Here is a 15,597-nt window from a genome sequence, read left to right as displayed (position 1 = left end):
GTGAAAGTTCGAGTCTCGATAACAGAGAGATTGCCCGAGTGTTTCTGTCGCAACTAGCTATTTAATTAATCGCTAATTTTCCAAAGATTCCACCTAATGAACCATATGGAAGGTGTTCGAGCATGGATTAGTCAGCGTTTCCACCCCCTCTCTCGATCAGCTTAATTAACGACGATCGCTTAATGGCCGCGCGTGACAGATTAGCCTCGCGCGATTAGAACGAATTAATTAAAAGGGAATCGCCTTTGAACGAAGCTGCTGGTAACTGGACACCGTGAAATCTATCGCTAGTTTCCGGGGGATAATTGAGCTATTTCTCCACGGCCATTTTATTTCTTCTCTCCTCCTTTCCGCTGGCTGTGTCTCGAGCAATTTGGCCGCGATTCTTAGTACAACTTCGGTCAACGAGAGAATATATTTTGGCAAAGGAACACGATTTTTTTCCACGTCGAATTAAAAGGCAATCTCTCTCTCTCTCTCTCTCTTACTCTTGACAGGATCTCCTCTGCAGCGCCTTCGATTCCTCCGCTTCCACTCGTCCATTCTTCTTCTCCCTCTGTCGTTGACACACGCAGAAACAATGGCGGTCGCGTTTTCCCTGCGAGAAAACGCGAGACACGCGATACGAAGCAGCGTCGAGGGGATGGATCTTCCGAGTTCGAAGAACGAAACAACGGGACACGTCGAACCGGGCAGAGAATAAACCGGAAGCGGCGTTGTACCAACGGCTGCTCAACGAGCAACGGCCGTTCTCTCTTCTTTTTTTTCTTTTTTTTTTGTCTCTTTCTCTATTTTTCCCCTCTTTTCTTTCCGCCTTTCTTCTCTTCTTTTTTTTTCCCCCGTCCATTCAACACTAGTTTTCATCCCCTCAGCACCCTTGTTTTCTCTCTGGGGCACGCATTATCGATGTTCCTTTCACGTAATTAGCGAACCCGACACGCCATTTAGGGCGGCGTTACACGCGCGACGATTATCGATCTGTGGTCGAACGCGAATTGTTCTCCTTTCCCGGTTGTTTTCCACCCACCCCTTGTGTTTCTCTTTCTCCCCCATTCTCTCTCTCTTTTGTCTCCGAACTTTACAATTTTAACAAAGAGAGAGAGAGAGTGGTGGTATTCGATAAACGTGTGCACGTCTAACTTTTTATCTCTCATTTTTTCTGGGGGGGTATTACAATCGAATTCTTTGGATTTTTTTTTTCGTTGGACAGTTTCGGAACACGTTATTGGATATTCAGAGCTCGTGACGATCCGCGTTGCTCGTCAGCTTGAATCACGGTCGTTGGCCGATTAATTAATTATCGTTAATTGGTGGCGTGTGCACGGTGAAAACCGGACGAATTTCGGCTGGAGTTCCCGATAGTTAGTGTACATGTAGAGTTTGGTCCGGAAAATTTCAATCTAGTTTAATGCAAATGTTTCTTCGTTTTTTTTTTCAGAGTGAAAATAGAACGACGAATATTTGACCACAGATCATATGTCGTTGTGTAGCTCGATTATGTTGTTTAACTATATATATATCTCTTTCACAATATAATCCTCCACCGAACGTTTTTTGGAATGTGCCTGCTGTAAATGCATCACGCTCTAGTCTTGTTTTTTCTTGATGCACCTGAGTCTGTAACTAAATAGAAAGGACCGGATATCTGGTCCGGCTTCCGTAACCAAAAAATCCAGTTCGAGAAAAAATTCTTAGTCCTCACAGTTTTAACTTCCCACGTTTGTTACCCGCGCCTTAACCACACGTGCTACACTTGCACGGTAGACTGATTGTTTAATAATTATTCCGTTGTTGTTGTTGATTGTTGTTGTTTTTTTTTACTGTTGCTCGTTGTATCCAAGTTTTCTAGCTTGTGTAACCAGCTGCGCCCAGTACTCTGTCCTCGTACTAGATTCGCCCGTGCGGATTTCTGTTTCTTGGAGAGATCGAGGAGCGTTTTTAATGTTAAAAAAAGAGGCACTTTGCAAATTGAAAGATTTGAGATAGTTAAGAAATTTGAAACAACCGTTTAGCTGTGAGAGATTTTATTGTGTGGACTTTGAACGCGAGATCTTTTGCTTTGCCTTTGAATTTGGTTTTTATTGAATTTAAATGAAAGCGCGGGAAAAATACAGCGCGCAAAATTTCGAAGCGTAGGATTTTTGGAGTCTTTAATTTTCAACGTATCCTCCTGAAATTTATTTTACTAAATTTATATGAAAGCGCGGGAAAAATATAGCGCGCAAAATTTCGAAGCGTAGGATTTTTGGAGTCTTTAATTTTGAACGTGTCCACTTGAAATTTATTTGATTAAATTTGAACGAAAGCGCGGGAAAAATATAGCGCGCAAAATTTCGAAGCGTAGGATTTTTGGAGTCTTTAATTTTGAACGTGTCCACTTGAAATTTATTTGATTAAATTTGAACGAAAGCGCGGGAAAAATATAGCGCGCAAAATTTCGAAGCGTAGGATTTTTGGAGTCTTTAATTTTGAACGTGTCCACTTGAAATTTATTTTATTAAATTTAAACAAAAGCGCGCGCAAAATTTCAAAGCGTAAGAATTCTACACAATCTTCTATTTTGCCTGTATTCTCTCAAAATTTGAAAAAACACTAAAAGACTTAATATCTGAAAAAGACTCAGGCACAGATATTCAAATATTCAATTCAGTTTCACCTAAAATCAAATTTTATTTTACCAAAGAGAAAAAAGATAACAATAAGTTACAGTAACAAAGTATCGCTAGCTAAAAGCTCTCTTCTCTCCCCTCGACGAGAGTGGAAAAAAAAAAAGAGAAAAGAGTCTACGGAGTAAAAGAGAAAATTTCTACGAGCACTCCTCGATCTCCACAAAGCGGAAGTTCGGCGTGGACCAAGGCGGAAGCGTAACGGCACGATTTAGCTTGAGCCACACGCACACAGGGTGACGGCGCGCGGACAAAAGGTAGGCAGAAACATCAGTTTTTATTGCTCTGCTGTCCGGATCAAACGACGAGAGAGAATCCGTCTACCGATCGATCTGGACCGGATACGCCTCTGTTTCCAGCCATTTCCGGCCACTGAAATGGCCGTCGTCTTCGAACAGGAACCATTTCTTCTCTAATTGTCCCTGGAAATTCTACCTTTCAGACACTTTTAACCACCGAAAAAAAAATACCCTCGTTCTCTCAACTGGTTACTCCTCGATTCGAAAAACTTCTCTACCCCTTCTCTCCTTTTTTCTCTTCCATCCCTCACCGGATGAAAAGCTTGGTCCAATCGGCCAGAATTTTCTCTCTCTTCTTTGGAAAATCAGCCTTTCTTCGCTTTCAATCTGCTCGAAAATGATCGTTTCTGTCGAGAGAGCCTTCTATCTGTGTTTTTTTCAATTGCTCTCTCGTTGGTTCTAACCACGTTTGCAGTTCGTTGAAGAATCAATGGAAGGAGAGGGGAAAAAAGGAAAAACGAGGCTAATGACCATCTTTTCTCGAGGCGGCTGGCCTGTTTGAGATCCCTTAAGAATTCATGGAACGATGTCTCATCTTTTTCAAGGATATCCACCGGTCCCCGTGGCTTCGGGACGTGAATTGCGCCTGGACGTGTCTGCCACTACCCGCCAGATGTTACAAATGGCCTTATCAGGGTTGAGGAGGCACTTGTATTTGCCGGGATTGAGGTGTGCCGACCAAGTAGACCTTCTTCTCTCCTTTCAGCCTGTTTTTCTCAGGCCAGATGCAATTTTCCTGAAATATTCCTGACGTTTCTTCGCCGTATCGTTCGTCATCCACGGGGAAACAAGGTGGCTTCTGTGTTCACTTTGCGCAATTCTACTAGAAACGCATTTCTTACTTCCGCCGAATCTTCGATCTTTCCGCGAGTTCAGATTCAGCTTTCGTTGTTTCGACTTGCTCAGGTAAATGATTCTTCTTTGTTCTTCACTCGGATCATGCTCAGATAGAACATACCAAGGTAGATCGTAGCGCAGGGTAGAATAACGCAGAAAAGGAAGCTCGTGAGGACTCTGCACAGTGGTTTCTCCAGGAATCTTTTACACCTGTCCAATAAGCTCCGTATCTTGGATCTCTCTTGAGGAATTCGATCTTCTATATTTTCTGGAACGAAGAATCTCACGGAACTAACTGGCCTCATGTGAGTGCCACTTTTCATGATGGATCTTAATGGCTCTCTTATGGGTACTGGGTCGCTGGAATCACCGGTGCTTATGCTCACGTGTCTCTCTTGATCGTAGAATGTGTCTGATGTGGTTGGCTCGTTGTGATTCGGTGTTCGTAATTGTCGAGTGGCCGACATTACCTGTTTTCGACTGGATTGATAGTTCTATAGCCACGCAGGTCTTCCATTCCATAGTAGTTTCTTGTAATTAAATGAAAAATACTATTGTTCCCTAGACCTGTCTATTCTTTGGATCAAAATTACGTCCTTACTTCATTTCTGTCGTTAAAATACCATCCTCCACGTTCTTTGACCCCAGCATCGTGCCAAGAATTGTTCACTTTTCAGAGAAGATTCTCACTGGTGAAAGATGCCGTATCCTCGACGCTGTTAATACTGATCCGTGAATTTCCAACGAAAGCAAAGAAAGATGTGTCTTCCTTCGTGTGTAACAGAGCCCCTCGGTCCGTTGAAACAAAAATTCCCTCAGCTTTCCCTGCAATTCGTTCTCAGCGTGAATGTCTCGTCTCGTCTCGTCTCGTCGTCGCCCTCCGTTGATAATTCTCCCAGTGGCAAAATAGAAGCAGCGAAGCGGTCATGGCCGGCAGAGAAACTCACCCGGCGTTTTTGAACAGGCGCTAGGAGAAGGTAGGCAAGCATTCGCATGTGCGTCCGTGTGTGTTGTTACAGCAGCGGCATTGAGAGGAGTAGCGATCCAACGTGGAAGAGTGAGCGCTGCGAGGGCAGCCTTTCCGACCAGTGCAGCAGCTTTGGCCCTAGCCAGGAACCCGGGCCCGCTCGCAGCTGCAGCTGCGGCTACGGCCCTGCACCCCTTCGCTCCTGCGTAAGTAGACGCCGAAGAGGCGCCGAGTCCTGGACGCCTGTTCGGTAGAGAATTCTTTCGGTATTTCGAGGTCGCCGCGGGCGTGATTGTGGGGCGCGATGAGGCTCGGTGGTGTCCCCGTTTGGCGGAATTTTCGGGGTTTCGAGAATTGGGGTACGCGGGAATTTGGGAATGTGATGATTAGAGATTTGAGAGTTCGGGGATTTGGATATTTGAAAGTTCGGGAGTTTGGAAATTTGAATGTTTAAAGATTTGAGAGTTTGATGCTTAAGAAATTTGGATATTTCAGAGTTTGAAACTTTGGATATTTGCAAGTTTGGAACTTAAAAAAGCTTGAAACTTGGAATATTTGAAAGTTTGAAACTTTAACAGCTTGAAACTTGGAATATTTGAAAGTGTGGAACTTGAAAAATCTTGAAACTTGGAATATTTGAAAGTTTGGAACTTAAAAAAGCTTGAAACTTGGAATATTTGAAAGTTTGAAACTTAAAAAGCTTGAAACTTGGAATATTTGAAAGTTTGGAACTTAAAAAAGCTTGAAACTTGGAATATTTGAAAGTTTGGAACTTAAAAAGCTTGAAACTTGGAATATTTGAAAGTTTAACTTAAAAAGCTTGAAACTTTGAATATTTGAAAGTTTGGAACTTAAAAAGCTTGAAACTTGGAATATTTGAAAGTTTGGAACTTAAAAAGTTTGAAACTTGGAATATTTGAAAGTTTGATGCTTAAAAAGCTTGAAACTTGGAATATTTGAAAGTTTGGAACTTAAAAAGCTTGAAACTTGGAATATTTGAAAGTTTGGAACTTAAAAAGCTTGAAACTTGGAATATTTGTTGAAATTTTGAATATTTGAAAGTTTGGAACTTAAAAAGTTTGAAACTTGGTATATTTGAAAGTTTGAAGCTTAAAAAGCTTGAAACTTTGAATATTTGAAAGTTTGAAACTTAAAAAGTTTGACACTTGGAACATTCGAAAGTTTGAAACTTTAGAAATTTGAATATCCAAAGATCTGAGATCTCAAAAACTTGAAAATTTCAATACTCAAAACTGTGAAACGTTAAAAATCTAAAACTCGGAATATTCTAACATTAAACTTAAAAATTCGAGTGCTCCAAAAGTGCCGAAGAGTCCCGTTGCAAAGTGTCAAAGTTCGCCAAGATTCGAGTCAAATCCCAATTAACCAGTCGTAGTTTCGAAGTTTAAACGGTCGCGTGACACAAACTTTACGGAGATACGCGATTTAAGTTTCGCAAAAGAGAAACCTAACTTCACGCGTTGTACGAAGCACGACAAAAGAACACTCGTTCTATCGTTTGTTCCAGGCACAATGCCTGCTAATATCGTTGTACAAACTCCAACGACATCCTGCCTCCTAGAAACTTCTTACAACCGTGTAGAAAAATAGCCGAGCAACCTACAATTATTTCCCTTTAAACCTCCCATCGAACCTTTCAATTCTACATCAATCGTATTAAAACACGTTAAAAAGTTTCGTTGGAAAGAAAACACAGATAAAAAGTAAATTGCAATTAAGCTAAAGCTTAACTGGAAAACTCCGAAGAACAGAAACCCTCGCTAACGTTACCACCACTTTGCGACGGACCTATTTCGTCAAATTTCTCACAACGTTTCAACGACGGATGAATATTTCCCCCTTTTTTTTTTTTTCTCCCCTCCGACGAAACGAGGAGCACTTGCACAAATATCTAAATCACTGACCCGAATTACTCTACATATCACGGTCCGGAGTCCCTCGAACGCAACAGCCGGCCGTAATTTCGCGTGGAAATTCACACTTCGTTCACAAGCCGGTTCAGTTTTGCGTTTCGTCGAGTCGACCGTCGGCCCGAGAGAAATTCCGCCAATTTGTCGCCGTGGATCATCGAGCGTCATCGAAACCCAGCACGCTTCCGATTGCCCGCTGTGACCAACTTGCACGCGTGTGCGTGTGTGTGTCACGCTCGTTAGCTGTGCCTGTCGATACATATATCACCAGCATGCACCGATCTAACCTTAACGTAAGAGACGTGTCCACGATTTTCTTCCTCCAGAGAGAAATCTTCCGGCCTTTTAGTCAACCTCGACGAAAACTGTTTCGACGATAACGACGTCCTTCCTCTTGAAAAACGCGGCTTGATAAGCGTGGTTGTGTCGCGGATGTTGGAAATGTCGGTAGGAAAATTTGACGACGAATTGGAATCGTGATCGTTCTGACGTTGTTTAGTAAGATGTACAGGGTGGACCAATAATTGCCATCTTGAATATCTTGAAAATCGTGAAAGTACGAATCAAATTTTTATTTTTTAAATTGTCCGCTGTACAAGGGGCCATCTCGTGATCACGACGATTTCTTTATGGGTGAAGTCACCGAAGAGATGCGAAGATACTCTTGTGTTTTTATTTGTTTGGTAATAACAGCCCTTAAATTAATACGAAGACTTATCAGTTCATTTTATATAGTACAAATTTTATTGGGACAATTTTCTTCCTACTTTTGTGGTTTCGAGGATATACAAGGAGTATGCGAACGTTAGAAAGTTAGAATAGCTGGGTAATGAGGTTGGCGGAGGTTATTAAAATAATCGCGGGAAAAAAGTTTCTCCCTGATTTTGGTCGATGGAAAGAATGTTTACCAAGCGAGCTCGAGGGAGAAACAACGCGCGGCGGTTCGTTTGCCGATAAATAGCTTGGTTCGTTAATTAAACAATTCCAGTCGGTGGAAGCGCGGATGAGAAAGGCCGATGGAAAATTGCGAGGCCGTTGATATTTCCGCCTGTGGCGGCCATATTTTCCCCTCGATCAATCCTCTGTTTTATTGCTCGTAAATAAGGCCGGCGTTCGAAACGCGGGAACCGCCATGTTTTTTCAGAGGAAGGACGTTGTTTTCCCGTTGATTTATGAATTTTCGTTGACTTGGCTCGAAATGACCAGATAACCAGTGACGTATAAACTCTCGACGGGTGAATAGAGGAGAATTTTTCTACCTATCTTTCTCTCTCGCGCGAATATCGATGGAAGTTCCGCGGAAACGAGAGTCAGATAAATCTGCGAGAGAGGGAAAAAATTGAACGATCGCAATCGCGAGAATTTCGACACACCGCGCGTGATTCTTTCTTTCTTCTTGGAAAATTGCGATGCGCACAGTTTGGAGCCGTGGAAATTCGAAAAAAGAGGGGAAATGATCGTTTCGAACGCGAAAATCGAGAGGCAAACCGGTGAAATTCATCAAACCGGAGGAGTGTTTGTCGAACGAGAGGAACGAGTAAACACGTCGCGGGTGAAAGATGTTTTCGTGAGAATTCGTGGTACACGTTCGGTTTCGAAAGTTCTCGTCGAGACAAACAGGCAGCTTCTGTTCGAAAATGGAGGAATTAAATTGGAGCCCCTGCGACGCTGTTTGTTATCGCGCGTCGAACTCGAAGCAGCGTTACATCGTTCGAATCTCGTTTATCCAACTCGATTAGAACGATTTTTGCCTCCTGTTTCCGTCAATGCCTCCTTTACAGAGAGTTCGAAGCAACCGGTGTCTTTTTCGGAGGAGAAGTACGGCTCTTAAGTGAGAAATAATAAGAAGACACGCCTGTTGCGGGCGTTGAAGTCTCCGGAAAAGAAATCTCTTATTTCCAATATTTCCAACTTCTCGCTAGTTTCTCGTCGATGAAAATTATCCGGTTGATCTAGTCGTACAGAGGGAATGTTGGAACGTCGAAAAAGATACTGGTTGCAAGAAAAGAAAAATTTGGAAAAATGGTGGAATTAATACGAACGATTTTTATTTTTGCAGCGTTTATTACGACCCGTTCCTAGCAGCGCACGCAGCGACGCAGGATCCCAACTACAGGCTACAGGTGAGACACGGCATTTCCCTGATTTTCCGCCGGAAATTGTCGCCGGTGCTCTGTTTCCGGGGCGCGAGCAGCGACGAATGAGTTTTTAATTAAATCGAGCAACGCCTCCGGCCAGATTGAAACGTCAGCGCGCTTAATCGATCACCTTTCAGACGCTGCCGATAGATTATCGTGAATTAATTGGTAAACGAACCCGCTAGGATCGTTGGCTTGTGTATCGATTTCCGTCCCTCGATCTAATCGGGGCCCCGGTGAAAATTGAACGCTGCTGATCGCCTGAAAAATTCGAGATTAGTAAGCACTTTCGTGGCAATCTTTTCGAATCGCTTCATACTTGGCAGATCTTCTGAATAACAATTTTTCTAATAAAAATTCTGCAAATTCAACGTGAAAAGGATAAAGTAAGCTTTCATATTCAAGAGAAACATTGGCGCAAACGTTGGTTATTCTTACTCCGAACACGAAGACAAGCGAGAGTTTCGTTGTTTTCCCTGTAAAAAGCTGTCTGCGGTATAAATCGATACGCGAACACTAGTCGCGATTCGTCGAAGCACTCGAAACGTCGTCGATCGCGCCGCATAAAACAGAGCACCGGACGTTCGAACGAGAAAGAGAAAAAAAAATGAAACGAAGTAAAAAGAACAAAACGAGAAGTAACAAAAAAAAAATAGAACAGAGAGAGAAAAGAAGGCACAGAAATATTGACTAAAGTCTGCAACTGTTCCGGACCCGTTTAGCTGGAATGGCCTCAAGCAACAGCTGACGTTAGTTGACACGTTTTGCCAGGCTTGCACACACGTGAAACGCAGAGAGCCCGATAACAATTACGCCATTCCTATCTCGTTTCTGCGTTCTTTCATCTGTCGTCACTCTCGCCCGTTTTTTTTTTTTTTCACCCGCCTGTTCCTCTATTTCTTTTTTCTTTTCCCTTCACCAACCTCTCCCTTCGCGTTTCTCTTTCGAGCTTTTCCACCGTACGCGAAAAATCCACGGTGAATCTCGTTCGAACGAGATAAAGGGAGTGGCAGAGAGATAAAAAGAGGAATTTACCGAAAAAAGAAAAGAAATAAAGATAGAGAGAGAAATTGCAAAAGAGCGAACGTAGGAAGGAGGTAACGACAGATGTCGTTTTCGAGTCGAAACGGAATGTTAAATAATTTCAAACGAAGCGCGCTGATTTTAGTAACTCTTCTCGCTTGTTTCGAAAATTCGTTCTCTTTTGCAGTTTCAAAAAGAAGAGAATCTCTCTGGAATTCAACGAATCCCTCGGTTGACACGTTCAAGCCAACTCGCAGAGATTGATACGGGCTGAAACAACAAGTCCACTGTATTATATTCCTTTTTTTTTTTTTTTTTTTTTATTTTCGTTAGCACCGCTGTCAGCGGTGAAATTTCCAATTGGATTGAACGTGTCAACGCTCTCTGTTCCATCGAAAACCCGTTTCTGTGAGGAACTATACCGTCACTTTTTCATACCTTTCTAAACGAGAGACGTTTCCAGTTACACTTTTATTCGAAAAAAGAGAAAATCCTTGGAAAAATCATAGAAACGGGAAATTTTCAAAATCTGCAAACGTCTCTTGAACTGAAGTCATTGCACACTGTCACACAATCGTGCAGCATCTTGTTGCATTTTGTCGCCTGATTTCCCCTTCATCTTTTTCCATCTCATTCTCTTCTTTACTCGAAATCTCATCGAGGAAAAGAACTAGACGCGCATACGCGAAATCGATTTTGCCGCGCGAGAAAATGAAAAAAAGAACACGTTTGCCAGGGACACAATGTATATATAATGAACAATCGACGTGAAGAACGACGATGATCTAACACACGCGCGACAGCGATATATAAAATCCGCCGCCCCGTTCTTTTGGCCGGAATTTCTTTTCAGGTTTGCCGTTTGTGTTTCAGGCTAAAGCGCCCGCCCTGGAGGTAGGAATTTTAAGGGTCCGCCCTGAGTGAACTTTCTTCGCCCGTTGTTTGACTGTTTTTTCTCTCATCTTCTTTCTACTTTTCTTTTTATTTTTTAATATTTTTTTCAATATTCGCCCCCACCCCTTTTTTTCTCTTCTCTCCCTCCTCCTACCTGTCTCTTCTTTGCTGGTTTCTCTCTCGTTTTTTTGGACCTGGCCAATCAAAGGAGTGCTCACCGATCGTCACGCCACCGTATATATACATCACACTTTTTTACCTTATTATTGTTGGAGAATATAATGTTCTTCTTTTGTTTCTCTGATTTTCTCCTCCATTTTCTTTCTCCACCAACCCCAGAGTAAATTGTAATAGAGTCTTGCCGGTTTCTTTACGCTTCTTTCTCTCTATTCTATGCTTCTTCCAGAGTGTGTGATTTTATACATTTATTATTATCGTTATTATTATTGTTAATTATTTTTGAGTCTATGTAATGCATGAACTTATCTAGTAGTCTTTGTTCCTTATCTCTTCTTTTTTTTTTTTTTTTTTTCTTTTTTGAAGATTTTTTTTTTTCTATATATATATATATACATAATGTATCACGATTTTTATTTAGGAGAAAGTTTCTCGCCGACGACTGCTACCTTTCTCTAATCGTTCGAAGTACACGGAATGTTTTTTTGGATAGTTCAGGTTAAGATCATTATCCTGTGAACGGTGCAGAGAGATTGTGAGGGGTGCAGATTAGTTTAGGGCAATTTTTCTGGAATTTTAATATTCAAAATAATCTCCAAGAGTGTCATCTCTTTTGACACAGAAAGAAAATTATTCAGGTTTTATTTGTGAAGAATCAAACGCGAATTTAATATTCAAAGTACAGTAAATTCTCCACAAGTGTCAGTCCTCAAGGAACCTAAACCTGACACTTGTAGAGTCAGGGACTACGTTTTCGAGCCTCGCGCCCGCCTTTGTAGTTTGCCGAACGTAGATAAGGACAGCGAATAAAAGATAAGGATGAAACGTGAGTCGATTTAAATATCAACTTTTTTAATTTTACGTTCCCGAAATTTTTCTTAACATATCGATGAGATTTTTCTGATGAAAATGACATCAAGCACGACATTATTTGAACAACATTTAAATTATATCGTGTTTGATATCATTTTCATCAGAAAAATCTCACCAACATGTTAAAAAAAATTTCAGATGAAAAAAAGGAAAATTAAAGAAATGATATTTTTCTATTATGAATCGTCGAGCCGTGAAATCTCGTAAAAGTAACCGAGTGGTGTAGCGTTACACGCTTGAATGACAGCGAGCGAGGATAACATAGGCGTAGGACCATCTGTACTGACACTTGTAGAATCCAAACTGACTGACACTTGTAGAGAATTTACTGTAATCTTCAAGACTGTCGTCTTTTTTCAAAAATAGAAAATTCTTCAAATGGACTTTCTTATAAATTTTATTATTCATCTGTAAAGAATCAAACGCAAGTTTCCAAGACTATCATCTTTTTTCATACGAAAAGAAAATTCTTCAAATGGACTTTTTTAGAAATTTTAATACTTATCTGCGAATAATCAAACGAAAATTTCATCTTCAAGACTGTCGTCTCTTTTCGCAAAAATAAAATTCTTCAGATGGACGATAAATGGAAAAATGTCATCCGAAATAGCAGAAATTATCTTCGTCTCGCAAACAAGCATTGAAATTTGCGAAAAAAGGCCCAGAATTAATTTGCACACCTAATACCCAAAGTGTTCCCATAAGTCACTTCACTGTTTAAAAATTAATCAAACTTTGGATGCAAATTTCTTTTGGAAAATACGCTAGAAAAAGTGTTGTCCAATTTTTAAACGACGAAGTGACACATGGACCACCCGGTACCATCGAAAAAACGTGTTTCTCCCATCGACATATACAGAATTTCTGCGCCCATTCCCGCCCTCCATTAACGCGAGGATCCAGTCTGGCAGCGAGCGAAATGGCTGGAAATTGGTGAGCACTCCGCAGAGCCCGGCGAGTATCTTAGAAAGAGTTGTTTTAGCTAGTTTAGAGTTGCTCCGAGTTCACCCTGTCCCGTTTCCACCCCCTCGACAACCCTTACGCGACAGATTCACCCGGTTGAAATTAGTTCTCCGGCGGCGACTTAATCGAGAAACGCGTTAGCCCGCCGCCCTTAGTGTTGCCGCGTGCTCGGGGTGGTTCGCCGCTTTTCACGAAAATCGACGCGTTTGTAGTGACTTGCTGGAATTCCAGGATAAAGGCTCGAGTCCCTCGTCGAACGTTCCTCGCCCTCCTTTCGAGCCGATTCTCGAAACGTTTTAGTCGATTCGGTGTGTCGCTTTTGAAACTTCTGTTTGGAGACCGTGCTTGGGATCCTGTAATACGAAACGAAGGGATTTGTAGTCATTCGCGAGTCTTTTAACCCTTTTGTGAGACAATTTCTTTTTTTTTTTAATTTTTGAGATTTTCGTATTTATCGAGCATCGCGTGTGTAATGGATATTAAATTGAGATCTGTTTTTGTTAGACTCAAGTGGAAAAATTTCATTCCACTGGTCAGTTAACCCTTTCGTGAGCCAAATATTCTTCTTTTTCATTTTTCATTATTTACCAATCATCGCGTCTGTGATTGATATTAAAGTGAGATCTATTTTTGTTAGAGTGCTCAAGTGGAAAATTGGTGACTCCACTTACCCCTTTCGTGAGCCAAGAATTTATTTTTTTAATTTTAAATTTTGTGTTATTTATCAATCATCGCGTTTGTCGTGGATATTAAATTGAGATCTATTTTTGTTGAAGTACCCAAGTGGAAAACTTGCATTCCGCTGGTCACCAAAGGGTTAACTTAACACTTTCGTTTTCCAAAAATTCTTCTTTCCAATTTTTAACTCGTCCTCCAATGTCTGCGATAGAAAGGGTTAAAGTTCGCCCAATTCTAAGCTTCCTGAAATAAAAAAGAATAATTCATATCTCCCCTCTAAAGTATCACACAGCTAAATAGAATAACTGTGACGATCATCGGAGCATCCTGTGATTTATTTCATTACCTTCGTTCGTGCTTGCAAAGAGAATATCGAGTTCAACGGCGAGGAATTTTCCATTTTAAAAACATTCCACAGTAGCTGCGCCCGCCTCACACGCGTCATTTGTACATATGTACCTACTTTACGTATGCAGCTTGTTCGAGTTGGTGGTCGAGTGTCGAGTTGATCCTCGTTGACAATCTCACCATCCCCTGTTTCTACATGTAGAACTACCGTGAACGTTTTTCTTTCTCTTTTCTTTTCTCTTCCTTTTTGATACGTGTACATAGGAGGCATGCCTCTATTCCTTAGGAGCATTAGACACGGTTTTGCTGAAGAGTTTCTGGCGAATATAGAATGCGGTAGTACCTTCACAGACCTTGGGAATTACGAGAAAAGTTTCTCGAGGGGTATTGTCAAGTCGTCTGTTCTGCAACCAGGATCTCTATGAATTTAGGAAACCCCAGATTTCCACGAGTTGGTCTCTTTCTCTGTTTGGAAAAGGACAGTTGATACTTCTTTGAGAACGTCGGAGGTTCTTCGTCGATTTTTATAATAAACGTTGAATATTTAGAAATTTTAATATTGGAACGTTGAATTTTTGTAACAGAAATATCAAGTTTCTCGACGGTATTGAAATAAATATTGGATATTTAAAAATTGAAATGCTGAAATATTAAGTAGAGATATCAGGGAAATAAATTCGAAGTAGGCGCTTTGAAATTTAAATAGTGGACTGCAAAGTACAGTGTGTAACAAAATTTTGCAATCTGAGAAAACCTAAAAATCCTCAACTCAGATTTGACATTTCTATCAATTTGACGTCACTCGTTAACCCTCTATGGGCCCGTGTAACTTTCAAGTCACATACTAATATATCGATATTTTATTAAATAATTGAACTTTCTTCCACAAAATGGCATAAACGTCTTGTTGTACAATGTCTCCTTATTAACCAGTAACTTTCTTGATACACGTTGTTACTTCAAAGTTACAATATGTATTCGTTACGATAAAATTGTCGAAACTGTTGAATTCACTGTTATTCTGTATTTATAGGTCGATATTTGCTAATTTTACGTCACATAAATTCTTTTACAGTCAAGAAAAATATTCGGCCCATAGAGGGTTAAATTCCTCATCGTTGTTGAAATAAACATTGAATATTCAAAGATTTAAATATTACGGTACTAAATTTAATATTAAACATTCCTCAACACTAGCTAACGTTCAATATAAAAATACAAAACTCCACTTCATCAAAGTCCGCGAGTACAAAGTTACCCAGAATTCCAAACACCCCTAACTAAAATTTACACTCACGTTCAACAAAAATTCCTCTCCGTTCTGTCTTGCATCCTCGCAAACTTCCTCCCCCGAAACAACCCTCGACCAACATGAACAAGACGCAAACTGAAAAAGCGGACGCTGCTTCAATTAACAAGCAACAACGTTCAAACACACCGTGACCAAACAATTTCCTCCAGCGAGGTTACCAAAAAAAAACGAAGAAAAATTCCCCTCGTCCCGGAAGAACGACAAAGAAATAAAAAAAGAAGAAAGTAGCAGTTTCAAACGTTTAACCACCGGGATGAAATGTAAATGGAGAGCAATCCCTGGGTAACAGGCAGATATACAGTCGAAAGAGAGAGAGAGTGGAAAAATTGCGGCGTCGTAAATTTCCCGACACGTCGCACGTGCGTCGAATCGCGACCGTAGAAATTTTCCGCGGCTAATTTCCTCCCGGTTTGCCCGTCCGCCGACCGTTCGATTCCCTTCCGGTGTGCACGGCGCTCGTCTTGGAACCGGCCACGGGGAATTCCCTAGCT

The 15,597-nt window shown here is 41.1% G+C and overlaps 1 protein-coding gene across 1 annotated transcript in view; it reads left to right on the top strand.

Annotated features, from left to right (window-relative positions):
* The window catches only part of LOC108570777 (RNA binding protein fox-1 homolog 1-like), a 124,690-nt gene that overhangs the window by 100,582 nt on the left and 8,511 nt on the right, over positions 1-15,597 (top strand). Inside the window, exons 8-9 of the mRNA XM_017932688.1 lie at positions 4,822-4,975; positions 8,760-8,823. Coding sequence (XP_017788177.1) covers positions 4,822-4,975; positions 8,760-8,823 — 218 coding nt within the window. The remainder of the gene's footprint in view (positions 1-4,821; positions 4,976-8,759; positions 8,824-15,597) is intronic.

Source organism: Habropoda laboriosa, unplaced genomic scaffold (genome assembly GCF_001263275.1).
Source record: "Habropoda laboriosa isolate 0110345459 unplaced genomic scaffold, ASM126327v1 scaffold15, whole genome shotgun sequence".
In the NCBI taxonomy this organism is placed as follows: domain Eukaryota; kingdom Metazoa; phylum Arthropoda; class Insecta; order Hymenoptera; family Apidae; genus Habropoda; species Habropoda laboriosa.
The sequence above is the reverse complement of the archived record's forward strand: the minus strand, read 5'-3'. Positions and strand labels throughout refer to the sequence as shown.